This window comes from Populus trichocarpa, chromosome 6, assembly GCF_000002775.5.
Source record: "Populus trichocarpa isolate Nisqually-1 chromosome 6, P.trichocarpa_v4.1, whole genome shotgun sequence".
In the NCBI taxonomy this organism is placed as follows: domain Eukaryota; kingdom Viridiplantae; phylum Streptophyta; class Magnoliopsida; order Malpighiales; family Salicaceae; genus Populus; species Populus trichocarpa.
The window spans coordinates 22,282,050-22,303,967 of record NC_037290.2 but is presented as its reverse complement, the minus strand read 5'-3'; the positions used below and the strand labels follow the sequence as shown (position 1 = coordinate 22,303,967).

Genomic DNA, 21,918 nt, shown 5'->3' with positions numbered 1-21,918 from the left:
CAAGGGCAAAACTTATTTTTTCATACTTTTTTTTAAAAAAAAAGGCTTTGTTTTTTATAAATGACGGTCTTTGTTCTTTCAATTGTTTTTTATGATAAAATTAAATTATATTTTGTGAAATAAATCATTAGTATAAAGTTAAAATATTCTATAAGACACCAATACATGAGAGAATATAAATAGAAATACATATTAACATATAAAACCATGAAAATAAAATTTACAGGAATGAAATTTATTTTTAAAAAAAAAATTAATATTTAGGTGGGTAAAGGAGGCATAGTTTAGAGAGTTCTTACCTCCAAGTTTCATCAGACTAGAGGATTAACAACATTGATGTATCTTAAGACAATTAATGTGCATAAATATTTATTGCTCTACTGCTTCTCTATATTTCATACATGACACAAATCGTCCCATCTCTATCACCTCTTGATTGCGGCAACAATATTATTTATGACAGATTCATATTAATTTTCAGATAATATTTTTTTATTTTTCAGTAGTTTATATATATTTATAAAATAAATAAAATATTGTGATATATAATTTACCTTATAGAAAATAAAAAGTGAAAGCACAAGGGACTAGATCTTAAATAACTTGGGTGTCTATCTAAGTTGTTTATGCACAAACTATATATCTAAAAAGTAAATAGAATTGTAACCCCTAAATAAGAAGGACAGTAACAATTCCTTGGATATTTTCGATTATTAACACAATTTGAAAAATATTGGAAAAATAATATAGGTTAAAAAAATGTTGCCCAATAAACCTAGAGGTTTACTCTAAATAAACTATGAGGTCTATATATGTTGAGCTGTAGATCATAGAGATTTATAATTAAAATACGGGGAGCTTGCATTGCATTGCTTTGAGCAAAGTACTTGTAAGACTAAAAAATATTAAATTACATGGAAAAGGAAGCAATTAATTAAATCAATTGAAAGTTAAACAAGGCAATAAATAAAACTGTAAAGAAAGCAAGTAAATTACACATAAAGAAAAGCATGACAATAAAGTGCTGAGAACAATAAACTTATAAATTGTAAGAAAAAAGGACAGATTTAGGAATTACTGGAAAAATGTTAATGTAAAGTAATTGATTTTGATTGCGGTAGAAATTGTGTTTTGAAGTATTTTTTAAAAAATATATTAAAATAATTTTTTTTATTATTTTGTAATATTTACTTTTAACAACACAATCTAAAAATATATAAAAAATAATAATTTTAACAAAAAAAACAATTTTAAATTTTGAGCAAATAATATTTTGACCGTAATATGCGAAACACGCCCTAAATGAGAGAAGAAAACAAGAACTCTAAATAAAACAGGACTTTTGAATCCTTTACAAAGACTAAACAGGGAGATCTTAAACTACAAAATTCATGCAGTTTTCTAGAATAATCCCGATCATAAAATCTTTCAAGTCTTCTTCGAGAAGTGCAGGATGACTGTGTTCTCATTGAATAAGTTCCTGCACAAGTAGTGTCCATAATTTAAAATGTTATTATTTATAGTTTATTTGAAAGAACATCATTCATTCATTTGCCATAGATTTTTTGAACAATCATCGGCACCGAATGATGAAAAAGCATTATTTGAAGGGAATAATAATAGAAGCGGCCTGTTCGCATCCTCAGCAAGGCACCAAATTGTGTTTTATGGATCGATCGTCAGCCATCCAGCCAATTCCTTCATGAGCTAAATTTGGAATTATCTTTAATTTATTCATTCAAGTGTAAGCCAGGACTGCTTTGAACTTAGCTCATAAGCAGACGGCCACCATGGGAGTGACCGCCCAACTCCTAGGCCCTACGACAAAAAACCTATGTTGGAATCATCAGCTCTTCCCCTGATGTGCAGGCAGATAGTTCATATAAATTCCCTATATATACATGAATTAACTTCAGACTTGATCAACTCACTCTCTTGTTTCAAATTATTTTTCCGTTTTTGGGGTTGCAACTGTTGAACAGCACATATGGCCAGCTTCCTTGCAGCCCCTGCATGTCCACTGGTTGCCCTGCCCACCACTACCAGGGCCAGTTTCTCCACCGTTCAGCAAAAGAGCTTCTCTGTCAATGTTAGTGACACTCCCATTTCTAATTATGTTACAAAAGATGCGGTAATTATACTTTTTTTGTTTGTTGATAAATATGTAATGCAAACAGTATTCCTAATGCAGGGAGGCCCTTTATTTTTCGGGCTAAAACATGCCCAGAATATTCAATTCTCAAAGGCAGCTAGCATTTCCTCTACCAGGTCTAGATGCTTCAAGGCCACAATTTCATGCTCTGTGAGAAATTCAGTTCCTCGTACCCTGCCCTTTTTTTTGCTTTATAAATGTCATTCTGTGAAGCTTACGAAGTGAAATGTTTAAATGACTAGGCTCAACCTGAAACCCTGGAAACCGTCCAAAGCACCATTGCTAAGCAATTGTCTGTTGAAGTCAGCACAGTAACTCCTGAAACCAAGTTTGCTGACTTGGGTGCTGACTCCCTTGACACGGTATTCCCTCTTTTAACATGGAATTCTTCTAATTTTGTATCCTTTCTTAATTATTCATCCATGGTGCGTGTCCTTTCCTATTTCTTTACCATCCCATAATACTGTAGGCCTCGGGTAACTACAAAGGCATAGAGAGAATAAAACCTGATGTAGACAAGAGTACATGTTAACATTGTGTAATTGCTTGACATTTTCACTTCATGAGCTGAGCCATGTATAAACATTGTAAATAACTTCAGGTAGAAATAATGATGGCTTTGGAAGAACAATTCGGCGTGTCAATAGGCGAAGGTGGTGCAGAGAACATTGCAACTGTTCAAGATGCTGCAGATCTCATTGAGAAAGTGAAGGCAGCAGCATGAAGGGAAACATTTCCAGGAATCAAGATTATATAAATTGTCATGATTTGGCTATTTCGCATGTGCCAAAGGAAAAACCTATAATTGTTTTGCAGGGAGCAATTTTTGTTCGGGTCGTCTAAAATTATGAATTTTTCTTTCCTTCAAAGACAAATAGAAAATCTAATGCGTGCATGATGGAAATGATGTATCATTGAGCATTGGCACGTTTCCTTGATTAATAAAAGAGAAGTACTGCAGTTGTTCTGCAGGTAGCAATTTTTGTTTAAATTGCTCAACAATCGGTAGCAGTTGTGTATATTCATTGGTTGCAGCACAATAGTACAGTAATTGCTCTTTCCAACATCGAGAGTTCATTAAAAATAAAAATAAGGGCACATGCACTCTAGAAACATCTCTCTACATTCGAGTTTTAGTTCAATTGAAACTTCCAGGGTAGACATAGGGCTATTGCAATTCTGAAGCAGAATTTGTATTTCTTCGAAAAGTTCTGACAAGAATATTCAAAACATCTCTAGACATAAATAGCATTATAATGGCAGGATACCATGGAAATATTCATTAGTTATTGTTGAGAGAGAGAGAGAGAGAGAGAGAGAGACTGTACGCTTAACTATACAGAAACTTCAATCAACTACGGGGGCAAAATGCATTTGCCTTTGCCTACCAAAGATACTCTAATGCAAAAGCATGCATGTATTTACATGATGGTAAATCAGCTTTGGTGAATCTGTACTTACCACAAACCATATTTATGAACCAGGATCTTATGACATTCCTTTTTTCTAATGAAAGGATGCACCGTTCAAAAAACCTTATGCTGGACATCAAGCACTCAAATCTTCAAAACACCTGAGCCAGTCACAGATGGTTCTGGAGAGGACTTTAGTCTCATTCAATGAGAGAGTTTTAAGGCCTTGAGCAATGGCATCTACAGGAGTGTACACATAACCTGCTTGCCATTTTGGTTCCTAATTAGAGGCAGCAAATAAAATTTTTGTTAGTGATGAATTTTAATGATAAAATGGTTGATCCATCAGGAAGGAAAACCAGAAGGACACAGGATCCTTATGCAACAAAGCATGTCAATACTTCACATGCATGGTGCCAGGAATTAATAGCTATTTATATTTATATGGGTGCAATTGCAACTCTACATGCACTATTAAGGGAAATATTGTTCACAATGGTGTCAAGTGTAATATATCTCGTTTGCTATTTGCATTAAGTATCCTAAAGCTTTCTGGCTTGTGGCCTTTCTTGAACACTCGTTACTGCCTTTAAGCATAAAGCAGACTCCAGAAAAATGAACCTCCACATGAGTCCATAGTAGACAATAGTACAAGATAAGAGATCCACAATCATCACCCACCGGCATGAGAATCAATGTTGTCCAAAAGTAGATGTAATGTAAAGCAGAACTTAAAAGCACAATTGGAGTTCGGACTTGAGTGGAAAAATATCTCTTGGAAAAACTAGTAATGAGATCCTTTTATTTTTACTTGACTGGTGAGTGATGAACAAATTCGATTTTTGTTTCCAGGACAGACGGCTGTTCTCAAGGGACAATCTTTAAAAAATGCAAGCACGAGAAAGGAGCATCAGTGCTCTGGGCACTTTCAGCATGAGAGAAGGTGAAAGTGAAATAGAGGAAGTGTCTGCTAGACAGATCAGATATTAGAGGATGCCCTATTACATTTCACTCCATGAGGGGATGCCTAACTTGCATATGGTTTTGAATTGTTAAAGAGGAAGAATTTCACAGCATTAGCCTCCAAGCCACAACATTAACCCAAAGATGTGTATTCTTGGTATAAATATACAAGAAACTTCCAACGCTATGGCAATGATTCACAGAGTATGTACATGCTGGATGACAAAACACACACTGTGCATATAGGCAAATTCATGACTGATGTATGCATAACATACCTGTATGCATGGGGTGATATGGCTGCCACTTAATTGGACCTTTTCTATTGTTCCACCTATGGACTCAACACGAGGTTTCAGGGTCTCTTCAAGGACATCTGTCTCATCAATCGCATCAGAGTTGAACTTCACCTAAGACAGCAGAATATATGTCTTCAATTCTATAATACACCAGAATATAAAGGCTATCCACTTGTATGAATTCTGGAACATCCAGGGCATCATGCATACCAGTAATGTGTGTTGAACATTATACGAGTTCCTGCAACAATCACGGTTTTCAGAGGGTGTTGGCTTGAACTCTGATATCCCTTCTGTGACCTAATAGAAATGACGTCAAATAGATGCATATAGTTAGAATCCACAAAATTACCAGCTTCCATCTAGAGAAAATTGAACTGAATAATTACAACAGAAGAAAAATAAAGATGAATTGGTCTGCTAATCCACAAAAAATTCAGAACTTAAGATAATCAATCCGGGTTTCCAATTCTTCAACTCCCTAGTATAAAAAGAACAAATCTCTAAGAACCTTAAAAATAAATTCATATACACAGACGAGGAGATTTATCAACAGGAATGGTTCGATCAAGGCTCAGTCATTGTTTCAAATTTTAAGTAGAGAGAAACAAAACCATTCTATATGAAATTGGAACTGGATGTTAAATGTGTTCACATAGAAGCTTCTAGTAGATATGAAAGTACCTGACCAAATACTGATGGCAACTGATCAACAAATTTGGTCAATGAAATTAGGGCTTCTTGTTCGCTATCAGGTATAATTGTTCCAGCTGTATCAAGCAGAACCTTCCATGCATCTCCTACATATGAAACATTGCAGGAAAATTTGTCGAGATAAAATGCATGGAATTCCATAAACTAAAGAAAAAGTGAAGACAATCAAAGTGAGCTAAGACAATTAAAAACCAAAAGAAAAACTTGTATTCTAAAGGTAAACTGGAAAGGACAAGATTTTAAATGGAAGAGTCAATATGCAATTTACCTGATGCACTCCTGGCCATCGCATACATTGGAGAAGCTTCGAAAACAGGCATCATCTGATTAACTAGTGGACCTAGCTGTAGAGAAGCATTGAAAAACAGGGAGACCTGAATATTTATTAGACAGGAGAAACTTATGTTGTGCAAATGCCTCATCTTGAGTGACCAACATGGAAGATTAATGCACTCATACAACTTAGGGTTAAAAACTCCACTTCCTGCCCAAATTCAAAGGGCTTCCATGGAGAGTGTCGAAGAACTTTTTATTGGTTCATATATAACTAGTGACAACATCAGTGTTATCATCAATATAAAACCCTATGCTTTTAGAATCAGAAACTGCTAGGAAATCAAACTTTGTTGAGTCCCAAAAAGAAGAATGAACAAACAAAGGCTACAGTCAATCATATCATCAAAGAGAAGAGTTGCTGACTAAATTTCTTTGCAATACTTAGGTTTGTGTCCCTAATGTCCACATAATTTTACTAAATGCATATTTTGTTTGGGAAGTCCATATGTACTACTTTCTAATCAGTGTAGGAAAGCCTTTTGAAGGTAAAAGGCGTTCCCAACGTCACAAATTCATTGCATCTCTATCAAAGCAAAAGGAGCTTCAGGCAAACAAAGAAAACAATAATTAAATATACAGATGTATGCACAAGCACCATACAGGCACATGTCCATATGCACACTTGAGGTAACCCTGATCAAGAGAAAGACATGAAAGCATACAATTCCTGGCATAGAAACTCTAATCGTTTGATTTGCGTAACAGTAAAACTCATGAAACAAAACAAGAGGCACCGAGTATTATGAAATGGACATATTTACCTGCTCAAAATATGGCACCGCCTCTGTAGCAGGCCTGTTGTTGAATGAGATTATGGCATTAGCCTTAGACAAAAGACGACATTCTTCGTCACACTCTATAAAACATTCAAGTTATTTGAAAACTAAAACAAAATCTCATAATCTGCGTTCTGCTTCCACCACTGAAAACCACAGAACTTCCATTTTTCTTCCTGACTATTAGACAAGCAAAACCTTGAAGGTCCAGTAGAATAGAAAAGGGAAACCAAACCTTTGGTATCTTCTCACAGAAATAACTTCCTGTTAGAACTTGGAGAAGTGCCCCATTGCTTCAACATCCATGTAAAACAACAAAACATGTGTGAATTCATTTCTGGGTTGCTAATTAAATTCCAAAAAAATGCTCTTAAAAGGTAACACATTTGCTACTTAGAAGTTGAAGGCAGGTAACACACCTGTGACCAACAGAAAAAAGTGGAAGGCCAACAAGCTCCGAAGCAGTTAAACCATCATGGGGCAATCCAGATTGCAGTAATAAATCCAAGCAAGCATTGAACCTCTCATAGACTTGATCAGCAGCTTTAGAATGATCGAATGTCACGTTGTAAGGCACTAAAATAACAACATAACCATCCTTTGCCAATAGCTCAATCAAACAACTGCAAAATTAAGGAAACAACAACAACAACAAATCATAACATCAAAATCCAAAACAAAAACTAATAAAAGATTGTTCATTGAAAGGAAAAGGATCGATTACCTGTAAGTGACTTCAGGGACAGCTCCAATGAAGGCACCACCAAGGAATTTGATGATGGCACGTGGCTTTCTACCTTTAGGTGGAGGTATGACTAAACATGACTCCATCTGCGTGTATTTCTGTCGCTGCTTGTAGTTGGTATTAGTAATAACAGTATTACCATCTCCATATCTAAAGTTGCTGCTGCTTCTACCAGCATACCCATTTGAAACCATTCTTGATAAAGAAGAAGATCCCGAAGTTTTAGATCTTCGCGTAGGAACCCATGGATAAAAAGGTGGGTTAAACTTGGTTTTTGATGGGTACCTAGGATTATTATTATAATCGGCTGTGAGATTGTTTGGAGAAGTGTAGCAAAGTGAAGTGGCCAGTTCCATAACGGTATGTTCTAGGGTAACAATAGTGTTGCTTCTACTCCAAATCTTTTTTCTTGTAATAATAAGCAAACCTGTGCAAATCAATGAATCTAGAAGCAGTAGCAGTAGCTAAAAAGACTATTGTGGCATAGCATTTTGGGGACAGAAAACGAAAGTTAACATATGCTGATGATTCTGCCACGATTCTGGCTCGCAATTGCTTATTCAATTTGGGCCTGGTGCGGCCCATACTTATGTTTTCCCAAAATGGGCCACTGGAGTCCTGAGTTTGATCCTAGATTTTGCAAGATTTCTTATGATTGTAATAGTGTTTGTTTGCTAGTTATTACGCTGTAAAAGAAATGGAAGGGAGTATCTTGTTCATCGGACGACAGAAATGCTCATTCGATTCATTTTTAGATCACTATGAATGACCAATGCATAGGAAAACTTGTTTACATGATTGATCTAGATGCTCATCATATGGATAGTGCAGTTCTTGATATTGAGATATATGTCCAGCTTGCTTGTAGACAGGTTTGAGAAAGTGAATTGGGGAAGGTTTCTTGACAGAAATGGGAACACAACAGTTGGGTGGGAAAGGCCGTCTCTCTCCCTTGGAAGCTCGTCGCAATACCAAAAGAGCAAAAAGAATAGATGCTTGAGCGTTCATCTCATAGAGGGAAAAAATATACATTATTTACAACTAGAGAGCCTGACAACTCGGCCCGCATATAAATGCAGGGGATATTACTGAGCTAACTCGTGTCAAAACATATGAGAAATAGCAGCACAGCCTCTGAGCTCCCACGTAATGGCAAACTTAGAAACATCGAAAAAACAACATGGGATACCTCTGTCGATTAGTGTCTCTATAACACATGGATATATACCTAACTTTGCCTTCTGTAGGCAGCTCAGAAGTGAAATGCGTGATATAGATTTCATCAGGTGTGCAAACTGAACAATTCACAATAATAAGCAATCAGTAGATGTTCGTAAAGCAATGCAAGTAGGTCAAGTGAATTAAACAAACAGAGGCTTCATTATCAACTATAATTCTTTAGTGCCAAAGATGTGTGAGAATCATACAACCAGCTCGAAATGGTGTTAAGCACCAAATCAAGGTAAAAGACACTTAATTTTGAACACCCAACAAAGTCGCTTCCAAAAATACAGTGATGGCATACGACTCCAATCTAAATGTACATGAATTCACCACCACGCACAGCATTTTCAGCACCTTTCCTCTCTTCTGCAGCCTCCTTCTCCCGCTCTTTCCAGCTCTCATAAGCATGATCATCAGTTTGCAGCTCATGTCGGCAAATTGGACAAGAATTGTGTTCATCCTGTCACAAAAATCGAATAGCATTAAGAATGGACAACTTTATCACATCAACTCTAACATAATCATAGAATTTTACATTTTAGCATGCTAAAGGGATTTTACCAGCCATGGCTTAAGACAAGGAGGGTGGAATCTGTGCTTGCATGGCAACTCTTGCATTTTGTCATTGACAACCAAATTCTCTTTGCAAATTGCACATTCTGCATCCTTCCCTAGCTCAGCCAAGATCTCCTCTGTGATAGTAATTACTGGAAGCTTTGCAACAACCTCTTTACTGGCAGGAGGCACTCTCGGGGCTGTGGAACCCATTTCCATAATCTAAAAGACAGATATCAAAACAAGATCAACATTAACTCCTCCCAGTAACCAAGCATGATTAGGTAAGATATCAAAGCAGGGTGTAAATCAATTCCTTGAATCAACATTTCTTCTAGGAGCTTCCCTTGTCACTTTTTGAGCTTGCAGAGTTCACATTTGTGTAATTTGATAGAAAAATACGGAAAACAAACTGACGGACTAGGCTTTCAAATTTGAGAATTGGATAAACCAAATTCACAGCACTGAACAACTAAATTCATCACAGAAATGTGTTTCCTTTAGCTACAAAACCAACGCCATGCCAATTAATTTATAGAAATCAACACGAGATCTTTACCTCTGGTATCATATCATCAAAATTGCTCATTAACTCTCCAAGTAGATTGGAAGCAGTCTCTATAGTATTGTTATCCACAGGACGCCCAGAAGATTCAAATTCCTGAAGTGTGGCCATAGAATTCAAGATGTTCGACTGCACTAACCACTGGGGCCGTGGTGGTTCAGGATCCACAGTAAGATGCCCCTCGAACAGATACCCTAAAAAATCAACAACCCAATAGCAAGGTCCAATATAAATATATCACGAAGAATATTATAATTTCATTTCAATCAATTTGCGAAATTATTTAGAGCAAGTAATTAAAAACATCCAATCGATCAAAAAGATGTATGTTAAGATAGAAAGTTAAACCGCTATTTTGGGAAACATCAGGGGGGTTTTCGATTTGATCCAAGTGTTCTTTAGCTTGAGCAATGCAATTTTTCAAGTGCTCCTTCTCGGTGGAATCAGAGGTCAAGAGTAGAGCTTCTTGAAACAATCCTAACCCAGCAAGCCAGAAACCAGGAGCTATGTATCTAGTCTTTAGCACGGTTGCAACTCTACAAACAACAGAATAAAACTGCCGCCACCGCCCATGAAAAATTAGATTTCGCAATAAATAAATAAATAAAAGGAGAGAGGGAAAAAGAGAGACTGACTGTTTTACGGAGAGAAGGAGAAGCTGAGGGGTAGTGGAGACGGAGGAGGGATTTGAGAGAAGAGAGTGCGTCTTCGAATTTCTGTTTCTTGCCCAGCTGTTTCTGCAATTCTTCTAATTCTTTTTTCAATAATTGTTCATTGGACCCCATAATCTCTTTGCTTTGCTTTTCCTACAATTCCCTAATTTCTGAAATTGTTCTGTGTTTATTAATGTCGTCGTTTTATTTCATTTCATTTTTCTTGTCCAGGACGAAAGGCAACCAGATCTGGATTGGATGACAAGCCATACCTTGTTCGTGCTCCCTGCTGCGTCAATCATGATTTTAGACGACTGTCGTTTAAAGCCATGTGACACGTCATTTGGTTGAACATAAACGACGCCTCGTTCCCTTCTTACTCTAATTTGCCCGCAAGACAACCACCTCCCCCTTTCTACTAGCTAAGATTTGTGGTATGCCGGGTAAAAAAAATTTGAATAAAAACAAATGTTAAAAAAAAAAAATTAAGACATGAGATATTGCTTCAACTGATAATTTAAATAGTATGATTACAAAATATAAAAATAATAATAAATAAACTAGCAAAAAAACAAGATAACAAAAAAAAAGAACTGATCTAATTCTACTATGATTATCTAATAACTCAATGTTGAAGGGCAAAACTGAAAAAAAATTAAAAAAACCTCAATTAAACTAGGTTATCTCGCAAACTTCGCAACTATAGATACAATATTAAGATAACCTCATAGAAAAAAACAAAGAAAAAAAAGTTTGAAGAAAAATTATTAATAAATCAAATGAGAACATAATAACTTCACATAAAGAAAAAGAAAAAGAAAAAAATCTAAAATCTTGCAAAAAACATGTTAAAGGAAGAAAATTAAGAAAAAAATTAAAAAAATGTAAAAAAAAACCTCGATCCGAGCCCACCCAGGTTAAGATGCAAAATCTTTAACCCGGTTGTGATACCAAGGTGACCGCATTCAAAAGTAAATTGAAAAAATTTATAAACCTCAATTGTCAAATAACTCAATGTTGAAGGATATAAACAAAAAAAACAAATTTAATTTAAAAAACAATCAAAAAAATAAGAGTTAACCCGTGAACCCGCGACCATGGTCATAGGATTAAGATAACCCAATAGAAAGGGAAAAGGTACAAATATCAATTTTCAATAAATCAAATGTTGAATGATGAAATTAAAATAAATTAATTTAAAAAAAACCTAAAAAAATCAATTCGCATTAACCTTTCAAACCGGTAACTCTGATGATGAATTTGGAACTAATGAAAAAAATCCGAGTCAACCAGAATCAACCCGCAAACCCTGCAATCATAGACATAGAATTAGAATAACTCAATGAAAGGAAATTAAAAAAAAAAGGTTGGAGGACCGGATTCAAATAAATTAAATATTTAAGGATAAAATTGAGATAAATTATTTAAAAAAAACGATCAGAAAAACAAAAATCGACTCATGTTAACTTTTGAAATCGATGACTCTAGTCATGAACTCGAGACTAATCTCATAAAAGACAAACTGTAAAAAATAATAAAGCAAGACTCTAAAAAAAGGGTAAAAAATATTAGCTTTAAAAAAAAACATCAAGCCAACCCGGGGCAAACCACGTTAAATCTTGACTCGGGTTCAATCAAAAAGTTTAATTCTCAATCAATTTAATTATGAAGGATAGAATTGTCAAAAAAAAAAACAATTTAAAAAATTTGTCAAAGAAAAAAAAGACAGCAATAAAAAGAATGTGAATCAAGTTTGATAAATAAATAAAAACTACGAGCGATCAAGTTGTTAAACAAAATCTAAAAAATGATCTCAAACAAAATAAATAGCAACAAAAAAATAAAGATCAAATTTGAAAGATTAAAAAATAAAAGGGGGTGAAATTTAAAAAATATATATATAATTTTATAGTTTATTGAAAATAAAAAAAATATTAATCAAAACAATAAGGATTAAATTTAAAAGATTAAAAAATAAAAAAAGAAGGTGAAATTAAATTTTTTTTGTAATTTTATAGCTTCTTCAAAATAAAATAAAAATAGTACTCAAAAGTCCATAAACCAAATGCGAATGAAAATTAAATTGAAAGAGCTGGTTTGAAATTATAAAGGGGTTAACAATAAGTTCGAGTATGAAAAGGAGAGAAAAGAAAGGAAAAAATGATTGTTAGCATCAAACTAGAGGCGTGTCTAGTTCACGCACTTTGTCATCGTGCAGAGGACGTAAAGACCTTCCAAACGTTTCTCTAAAAAGTAATGTTTGGTGGTTGCACGACCCTGTATACATTGCTCGAATGGCGTAAGGGTTGTCCACACGTACATGCCAAACATTTTTAAAAAATAATATTTAATATATGTCAATTATAAAAAAAAAAAATTCTTTAAGTAACCTTGAAAGCTACAATAAAATCAATGTAAAATAACAAAAAAAAAAAAAACCTTATGAGAGTCGTGTTGATTTTATCTTCAAGAACATCAAGGTAATTATATTACTTTGAAAAATCTAAAAAATCCAAAACTCCCAAGTAACTGGTGTTATATTTTTTTATACTAAAATTAAATTAGTAATCTTAATAAGCAAAAAAAAAAAAATCATGTAAACATCCTTGTATCATGATGAAAAAACAATACTACCTCTAATAACTAGTTAAAAGTACTTTTTTGATGAGAGGAAAAGGAGTTTTCACTATTCCAGTGAATCCTAAAATATCTCCTGGGCTACAGTAACTTCTCCTTCACCTCTGTTTTAATTTAATTTAATTAGTTTCGAGGAGCTGAATTGAAATCATTTTGAAGAAGAGAGTTTATTCATTGGTAAATAAGAAAGACAGAACACAGGGAGGGAAGAACATATTAGTCCCACTTCTTGTTATCACTGAGTAAAGCTACAGTGGCTAAGTTTTGTCAAAATAATTTAGACAACAAGTACAACAGAGAAAAGAAACAAGCATGATGAAGAGTTAACTAATAATGATGATGATGGCAGTGTCAATCCCTAACACATTTCTCCTAGAAGGTCAATAATTTTGTTCTTAGACAGAAGCTTCAATCCTTGGCTCAAAAGAGAAGGCAGACATGAACTCTACGGCTTCACCATTCTTAAAACATTTTGGTAACTCAATCCACTCATTGGTTCTCAAATCACACACAACATAACGGAAAAACTCGGCAGAGTTTAAGCAGATAAATATCTGGTCACCGGCTCCAACACAGTTTATATCCACCTTCTTGCCGTAAAACTCGTGTGACATTGCTGGAGGCATTGCTACAATCTGATTCCAAGATCGAATGCTCTCATCAAACCTCCAGATTCTGAGGTTTGCGCTTTCAAAAAATTCTGATAACACAACAACTAGCATCTCTCCTTTACACTCCACCACGTCGATGGAGTATTCACAGAAGACAGGCAATAGCCTTGGATACTCAGAGAAGCACTTGGTGGTCAGATTGCAAGACACAATCGTACCTGAGGAGCTGAGGAAATAAACAATCTCCTCTCCGTCCTTAACAGTTATAACTGATGAGTATTGCTTAGATGGGCTCCTCTGCATGTCAGTTGCCACGACGTTTCCAGCCTTACTAAGGAAATACACAGCATTGTCGTCGTTTGAATCAAATTCCTGAGACTCGTCAACCTTTCTTCTCAAAAAGATCTCTTCTCCCCAGCAACCAGTGCTTGAATTATAGACTTTGCATGAAAGTTTTGGTAGCTCACCAGAGACCAATACAAGTTTATAGGACTGATTATTCTGTGCATTCATTGCTACAGCAAGAAGAGAGTGAGTTTCTTGGGCTGCATGCACTGGAGGGAGCTCACGACAGGATCCTGTCACAGGATTGCATACGATGAAATTGCACGCTCCCATGTGGAAGCAGACTAAGCCACCAGATGCTGCAACAGGAATGGAATCACAGTTAGAGCTTTGCTTGAGCAGCGGAGGATAGTTGAGTTTTTTCCAACTTCTATCAGCAGAGTCAAAGATGGTTGACTGGTTAAGATGGGGATCCACCATGAGAAACCATGGCTCTCGAGAAGGAATCTCAGAGCAGGCAAGCTTGAAACTTGCAGAATCTGAAACTGATTTCCATCTCTTGCACACTGAAGCAGCACGAAAAAATGCAGAGGTTGGTAGCCAGGAAAGAACCCTTTCAAGAAGGTCTTCATTGAGCTCATCCATAGACAAGCTGAGCATCCCTTTATCTTGTGCTTCCAGCTTTCTCTTCCGACTTGCTCTCGAAGCCCAGTTATCATTGTGCTCCATTGATTGAAACTTTGCAAATAACAACTGTCAGAATAAAAGGAGACAAAGGAATTATTAGTGAAATGCAAGTTATTGTGGAGTATATATGCTTGACATACCAGAGAATAAAAAAGAAGAATTTAATATCCACTCATTAAGGAATACGATAACTGGGCTAGAGATTTAAAAAACACAACTAAGGAAAAGCAAAATAAATTCCCTTAAATACACCTATTATCTTCCTTCATGCAAGTGACCAACATCTAGGACATGAAATGAGGATTTCGTTATCCTGTCTTCACTAGAAACAATCTGGAAATAAACTTTGAACACTTACAACAAGTTGAAGATACTAGGCCTACAAAGAACCAAAAATGATAAAAACCCATGGGAATTTCACCTTTTACTAAATCTTCACTCATCAAGAAAAATGAATAAAGTGAGGAAAAGAAGAGAGATTTTACATGTGAAAACAGCAGAAGAGATAGATTCTTCAAAGATAGAAGTACAACCGGAGAATTGACAAGAGCATGCTACAGGCTGGGTAGTAGTAAACAAAATGAAAAAGAAAAGAACTGAAAGGGGATCAAGAAATGAACTTTTTGTTTGGAGAGAAGCCACTAGGAAATCGGCATCAACAACAAAAAGAAAAAGAGAAAGCAAAAAAAACAAAAAAGAAAGACCTAATAAACTATCTTATTCGACAAATCAGGGCATCCTGCATTAGATTCTTATTCTTGTATGGATTCTCATACAAAGAAACCAAGCATCAAGCAAATAAACTATCTTATTCGACCAGAAAAAAAGCCCCATCAAATCTCTCTCCAATATGAGCTCAAATTCATATTATTTTCATCCAAATTTAGTCACATAGAAACCATCCAAACAAGGAAGAAGAAGAGCAAATGATATAAACTAAGAAGAGAAATACAGGCACACATAGAAGTAGAATGAACAAGATCATGAAGCAAAAGGGGGAGATCGCGAGAGAGAGGAGGAAACTAGAAAATGTACCTTCTTGATGTTGCTACCCGATTGGAGGAAGGCCTTGTCTTTGAGATTATAGATAAAGAGGGATACAAGCAAAGCAGCAGAGGTATGTATGTTGTATACTAGTGCTTTGGTGGGTCTTTATTACTTGTGTGGAATTTAAAGAAGTGGAGACAATGACAATCAAACAAACAAAAAGGGCAAAAAAGCAAGGCCAAGTAGAGGAGAGGAGTGGAGGAAGGCTAGTGGGAAGCTTCCTCCCTTGGGTAACAGAGAGCAGCGGTAGCTTGTTTACTTTTTGTTGGTTTATGAGCGTTGACACTATAGAGAGAAAACTAAAGTGGAGAAGGCAAAGTACCAAAGCCCACACGAGCCAGTTGACTCTTTTACCAAATCTAAACACGAGTTACATAGGATACGCACTTTGGGCCATCCCATTCCTCCTCCTATCAATTGCTAGATCCAAACAAGGTCTAAGCTCTTAACTAGTAGCTGGTTACGACATGGTGTTGGTGTCTGCACATGCGGGGCGGACGGAGTTCCTAAAGTTTTGGCCGAGTTAACAAGGAAAAAAAGATTCGATATTTAGCTTCCGATTAGCCTCGTTTTTGGAGAAATTCTTGGTTTTATTTCTGATTTTTTTAATACATGTTGAGTGTGGGATTGAAAAGCACAACATTTTCACATGAATGTAAATGGTTAATCTATCTTTACATTTATTTTCTGGAAAAAGAAAACATGTGAGGCGGGGCACTTTAATCATAAAAAGAAAGCGAACACACACGTACCGCTGGTTGAGTAAAAGAAAAGCAAGGAACGAGAGAGAGAGAGGGACTACACAAATCTACATGTCAAAGGGGGTAGTGCTGTGCTTATTCTCTTGTGAGTAGGGTTTTGCTGCGGCTGCGGCTGTGGCTGTGGCTGTGGCTGACCTTTGTGTAGGCAATAAAGAAAGAGAAAAAATAAAATCAGGGACTGTATTAGACTACCATCTCTCTCTTCTCATCTCTTCTCTCTGTTTCTTTTGCCTGCTCCTCTCCTCGTTGAGGAATCTCTCTCTCTGTTTTTTGGGTTTCGCGCGTGTGTGGACAACATATACTAAAGTCAATGCCCAGAATTGATTCCTTAGCCAAACATTTCAAACAATACTACATTAAACAGAAAACAAAACGAAAGGCAAAACAAAAAAGCCGTTAATCACGATTCTCTTTTCTTGTGTTCCTTCCTTCTACTGTTGCACAGATCTCGATGTCTTAGGCCCATAGCCTGCATGCCTGCCTGACATTGTTTCACTTCCCGCTATTCACGGTCAGCCCATTTTATTTACTCAGGGCTCACTCAAATCGGCCGCAAAGGCTCGTTTGGCTTCAAAATGGACCGGAGAGTGGAGAGTGGAGACTGATATCATTTTCTTTTCTCCTCTCCCTCTCCCTCTCTGGAACCGCTAAATAAAGTTTGGCTATTGGCGCGGCCACTTTTGGATATGGCTATAAATATTAATGGGTCGGGTTTTGTATTGTTTATACCCAAACCCAAAATAATTATATGAATCTGACTCAAACCCAAAGGGGGTATATATCAGTTATTCATAATTCTAACTCGATTTGAACCAGAGTGCTATAATTTACAATTATTTAAAATATAATTAGCTTATTATACATGTAATTTTTTAAAACTTTTAGATTATTTATTTATTTTAGGACAGGTTCGGGTCGGGTAAACCAATATAATTACCCAACTTTTTACCTTAGAGTTTTACTCGAAATCTGATCGAATCAAAAAAAAAAATTCAATCTATTTGGATTAATATTCAACAAGTTCTAATGAAATTCCATCCTTAAGGCTTCTCCTCTGTTGAATATCGATATTTTTATTAAAATGACAAAAATATCCTTATTATTTTAACAAATTAATTACAATCTTAGTTAATTAAATATCCATTTATTAAGGTTAGTTAAATCAAAACTCATTATTAATCGGAAAAGAATCTTAACTCTGAATTTTTAAGTCTTAAAAGATGAATATCTTGTAAATCCTAATAATGATGAGATGAGATTGTTATTTTTATGTAGTATTGATTTTAAATTTGACAATTTTTTATTATTATTCTAATTCTATCCATTAAAACGACAATGAGTACCAATGTTAGTAAATAAATAAACCTTTCTATGTTAAATAAAATATGAATCTAATGTTTGTTTAATTGTTGCTATTGAAATCATTTATTTTAAATTATAACATATTAAAAAATAAACAAGTTTCATTTTTTAATAATCATTACATTGTTTTCCCATTTATTTGTCTGTTTTTGCACGCTGAAACACATTTATGGATTGCTATAGCGCATCTAATTTGTCTCTATTTTTTATATTCTTGTTTAGTTATTCATTTTAGATTATGGACTTTTTTCTTCAAATTTCATTATTCAACTTCTTGTTCACATGATTTAAAACCAGGAGGTAATTTCTTTATGTTCTTGTGTTTTGTTGTATTTGCAGCATTAAAAAATGCCCCAACTTTGAATTTATTCTCAATTTCTTGTAATAAATTTTAGTTTTATCAGTTAAACAAATAAAACAATAAGGATTGGGTTTAATATATAAACAAAAAACCAGTCATTTTTTCTTCTTTTTGTTATTCATGAAGCCAAAAAAACACACTTTGATCATTAACTTTTTTAACTTCGTTATTTATTATCGCTATGCTTTGAGGGTCGAACTTTGCAGTCATAAACTTTTTTTGTTGTATGTTTCAATATCTGAAATTTGAGATGAGAGAGCAAGTTGATAGAAAATGAGGGAGGAGAGTGTAAACACCGAGATAAATTGAAAAAAATAATATAATATAAATTATAGTGTAATGAAATGAAATAAAAAAAAAGAGTTAAGAAGATAAAAGAATAAAGGTTAAGGCCGAGAATGTCCATTTTTCCAGAATAAAAAAAAATCTAGCCATTTCTTAAAACAACTAGACCGACTTCATAAGACAGATGGATCATTTCTCAAAACAGTCAGACCATTTTGGCTATTGTCCCTGTTATAACCTGACAGTATACAGTAAGAGAGAAAATAACATTTTCAATTCTTCTTCCTTCCTTTTACCTTAAAGGGTTAGAGAGTAAGGTTTAAGAGTGAAAAAATAGAGGGTTTTAAATAAGAAAAAAACATTCATACTAGAAATTAAGAAAGATCAAATAGAGGGAAAAATTGAGCTAGAAAAAGTGAAGAAATAAGAGGAAAAAGGGAGAAGCTTTGAAAAATTTTAGTTGGTTGATTTTTGAAATACATCTTGTAACTATGTAAGATGTTTGAAACCTTTTTATACCATTTTGAATAAGAGTTAAGTAATTTTTAAAAAAATTGATCAAAATTAAATTAGGGTTTTTGAAATGAAATTAGGAAGAAGTAGATTTCATAGAAATGGAGTTTCTATGATCCTTGTATGATGCAATAAGAGTGAAATCATGTTGAAATAACAAATAAATTTTGATAGGTAGAAAAGCCCTAGGGGTCGACCATAATGAGAACAAAAAGGAAAAGTGTCACATTTATGATATCGTCCATTAATTGTGTTATAAATGTGTGTATGATCACGTGAACAATGATTTTTGATTGAGTTTAATTAATGAAATGATGAAATATTGAATAATTAAATGGTTGGGTCTCAAAGCATGAAATTGCAAAATCTTAGAGAAATTATAAACTGTATGGAATTGTGTGAAATTGATAATAGTTGACGGAATCATGAATTTGTTTGTAATTAAGTTGATTTTCTTTTGAAGTCAATGATTTCAACGTGTTGATGAAAAACCTTAATAGAATTATAATGATTGTTATAATGAAAAACTAGAATGTTGTTATGTGATAATAATTGATTTAAAAACCTCTCGATACAGAGAAGACTAGTAGGGTGATCCAACGAGCCAATGAAGTCACTCATAGTTAGACAACAGGTAGGTATTTTATACCTTGCGGTAATTTTCTTTATAAATTCCCCGTAAATTTTACTTATGAATTAGTTAATCTATGAAAATATGGATAGTGACATTGACATGTAAGTTGAGATGATTGATTTGATATTCGTTAAGGAGTACCAGATTATTAGCTTTCATAGAGGAATGTCGGATTGATTGACAACCAAGATGGGTTTATCGGATTGATTGGTGTTCGTGAAGGAATATCGGATTTTTGGCTTCCATATAGGATTGTTGGATTGATTGGCAACCAAGATGGGTTTGCCGGATTGATTGGTATTAATGATGAAATATCAAATTATTAGCCTTCGTATGAGAATATTGGATTGATTGGCAACCAAGATGAGTTGACTGAGTTGATTGGTATCCAGGAAGAAGTACTTGATTATTGGGTTCAACATAAGAATGTTGAGATGATTAATCACTTTATGAATACTGTGAGATTTGTTTCAGGTTGAATAACTTTATGAAGAAAAAAAAAACTTAGAATGATTATATAGAATGGTTTTAAATATTGTTTAGATGAAAAGTTAAGATATTTTTTTAAGGTTATAAACAAACCATTTATCTTGAGACTTATAAATATTATTGATTTTCCTTACAGGTGCCTTACAAAAACTTACAAGGGGTGATTAATAGTTTATTACTTTTGTGTATATATAGGCAAATATAGACTATTATATTATAATATAAAGTTTGTGGATTATAATTTCAAACATTTTATTTTGTTATGTAACAAAGATATTATTAGATTAAATTAACAATTATCAATGAGTAATTATGGTGATATAAATGTGTGTGTTATTTAAATCTTGGTATAGTTTAAGTCTTACATGTTTGGTATACATGTCATTGTATTTAGTGTAGTAACCATATAATTAGTCTAACACTTGAATATATACACATATTTAAGTGTTAGTTGATGTTAAATCCATTGTAAATGCGTTGATATTAAATTTTTGTTGTGTATGTAAAATTATTAATGTTATAAATGTTATGAATTATTGAGAATAGATTATGGAATGTTGGACATAATAATGATGGGATTCAAGATGATTGAATCGGAAGTGGGTTATGAGTTTAATATGGTTTATGGATAAAAAGTGTGATTGATTTTGATATAAATTGATGTTGATGCATGGGATGTTCAAAATACAAAGAAATCTCAACTAAAATTTAGATAGAAAAATCGTTAAATTATGAGAGTTATATATAATACTCAAAATCAAGAAATAATTAAATTTTAAAGTGTAAGAATTGAGTTTAACTAGTTAACCGATTGAGTAGTTAACCAAGCAGTTAGACCATTTGAAAAACAAATCTAGTAATTTCCTATCCTAAATAATCTTTAATAATGTTATAAATGTCATGTATGGAATTATAAAAATTTTATAAAGAGAAAAGGTAATCTATTAGCATTGATGAAAAAACCAATTCTAGCGGAGATGAGTTCCTCAAGAAGAGTCTGAAAAATATTTTCTTGAAAATTAAACTATAACTAAAACTGCTCAGTGTTTTACTGTGGACTGCACAGTGCAGTCCACAGTAAAACGCTGAGCAGCTGCTTTTTTCTTTCTTTCTTTTTTTTTTTTTTTTGCTTTTTTACTTTTTTTAAGCTGTTTGTTTTTTAAAAAAACTTTTTTTTTCTTTGTTTTTTTTATTGAATATTTTTTTGTTTAATTTTTTTTTTGTTAACGTTAAATTTTTTTCTATTTAGTTATCAAACTTTCATGACACGGGTTCCGAATTTGATGGGTTAATCCAGATTTTTTTTCTGGTTTTCTTTTAATTAATTATTTTTTAGAGTGCAGTCTACAGTGAAACGCTGAGCTGTCTTTTTTTTTTTTTGCTTTTTGCTTTGTTTTTTTAAGCAGTTTATTTTTTGTTTTTTTTTAATGAATATTTTTTTTGTTTAATTTTTTTTTTGTTGATGTTAATTTTTTTTCTATTTAGTTATCAAACTTTGATGACACGGGTTTCGGGTTTGACGGGTTAACCCGGATTTTTTTTCTGGTTTTTCTTTTTAATTAATTTTTTCATTTATTATTGTAACATATACTAAAAGACATCAGTGTTTTACTGCAGTCCACAGTAAAACACTGATGATTTACCTTCTTTTTTTTTCATTTTTTTTCCCTTTTCTATTTTTTTTACACTGATGAGTTTAGTTTTTTTTTGCTGGGCTGTTTTTTTTTGTTTTCTTTAATGTCTTTCCAGTTTTTTTTTGCTTTTTTTTTGTTTTTTTTCTTTTAATGAATTTTTTTTGTTTAATTTAGTTTGTTAATGTTAATTTTGTTTTTATTTAGTTATCAAACTTTCA

The 21,918-nt window shown here is 33.8% G+C and overlaps 4 protein-coding genes across 6 annotated transcripts; 1 reads left to right on the top strand and 3 right to left on the bottom strand.

Annotated features, from left to right (window-relative positions):
* Nucleotides 1-1,987: 1,987 nt before the first annotated feature.
* On the top strand, nt 1,988-2,876 carry LOC7491973 (uncharacterized). Its single transcript, XM_052453760.1, has 3 exons — nt 1,988-2,131; nt 2,395-2,514; nt 2,754-2,876. Exons 1-3 carry the CDS (start codon nt 1,988-1,990, stop codon nt 2,874-2,876), a joined length of 387 nt encoding a protein of 128 aa, XP_052309720.1.
* A 445-nt stretch (nt 2,877-3,321) lies between these two features.
* LOC7491972 (uncharacterized) lies at nt 3,322-7,908 on the bottom strand. Of its 2 annotated transcripts, none has more exons than XM_024603996.2 (9): nt 7,377-7,908; nt 7,072-7,275; nt 6,888-6,945; nt 6,638-6,700; nt 5,809-5,914; nt 5,511-5,626; nt 5,037-5,126; nt 4,806-4,937; nt 3,322-3,844 (listed from the first exon to the last, which is right to left on the bottom strand). In XM_024603996.2, the coding sequence occupies exons 1-9, from the start codon at nt 7,751-7,753 to the stop codon at nt 3,701-3,703; spliced, it is 1,290 nt and encodes a 429-aa protein (XP_024459764.1). In that variant the 5' UTR covers nt 7,754-7,908; the 3' UTR covers nt 3,322-3,700. The 2 variants fall into 2 exon arrangements, with proteins under 2 accessions (XP_024459764.1, XP_002308506.2); XM_002308470.4 differs by having other exon boundaries at nt 5,809-5,884; nt 7,377-7,906.
* An 846-nt stretch (nt 7,909-8,754) lies between these two features.
* Nucleotides 8,755-10,670, bottom strand: LOC7491971 (E3 ubiquitin-protein ligase AIP2). Its single transcript, XM_002308469.4, has 5 exons — nt 10,377-10,670; nt 10,090-10,297; nt 9,736-9,935; nt 9,183-9,398; nt 8,755-9,081 (listed from the first exon to the last, which is right to left on the bottom strand). The coding sequence occupies exons 1-5, from the start codon at nt 10,524-10,526 to the stop codon at nt 8,932-8,934; spliced, it is 924 nt and encodes a 307-aa protein (XP_002308505.1). The 5' UTR covers nt 10,527-10,670; the 3' UTR covers nt 8,755-8,931.
* A 2,565-nt stretch (nt 10,671-13,235) lies between these two features.
* LOC7492277 (F-box only protein 13) lies at nt 13,236-16,693 on the bottom strand. Of its 2 annotated transcripts, none has more exons than XM_024602581.2 (2): nt 15,650-16,693; nt 13,236-14,680 (listed from the first exon to the last, which is right to left on the bottom strand). In XM_024602581.2, the coding sequence occupies exon 2, from the start codon at nt 14,654-14,656 to the stop codon at nt 13,427-13,429; it is 1,230 nt and encodes a 409-aa protein (XP_024458349.1). In that variant the 5' UTR covers nt 14,657-14,680; nt 15,650-16,693; the 3' UTR covers nt 13,236-13,426. The 2 variants fall into 2 exon arrangements, with proteins under 2 accessions (XP_024458349.1, XP_024458350.1); XM_024602582.2 differs by lacking the exon at nt 15,650-16,693 and adding an exon at nt 15,100-15,620.
* Nucleotides 16,694-21,918: the final 5,225 nt, after the last annotated feature.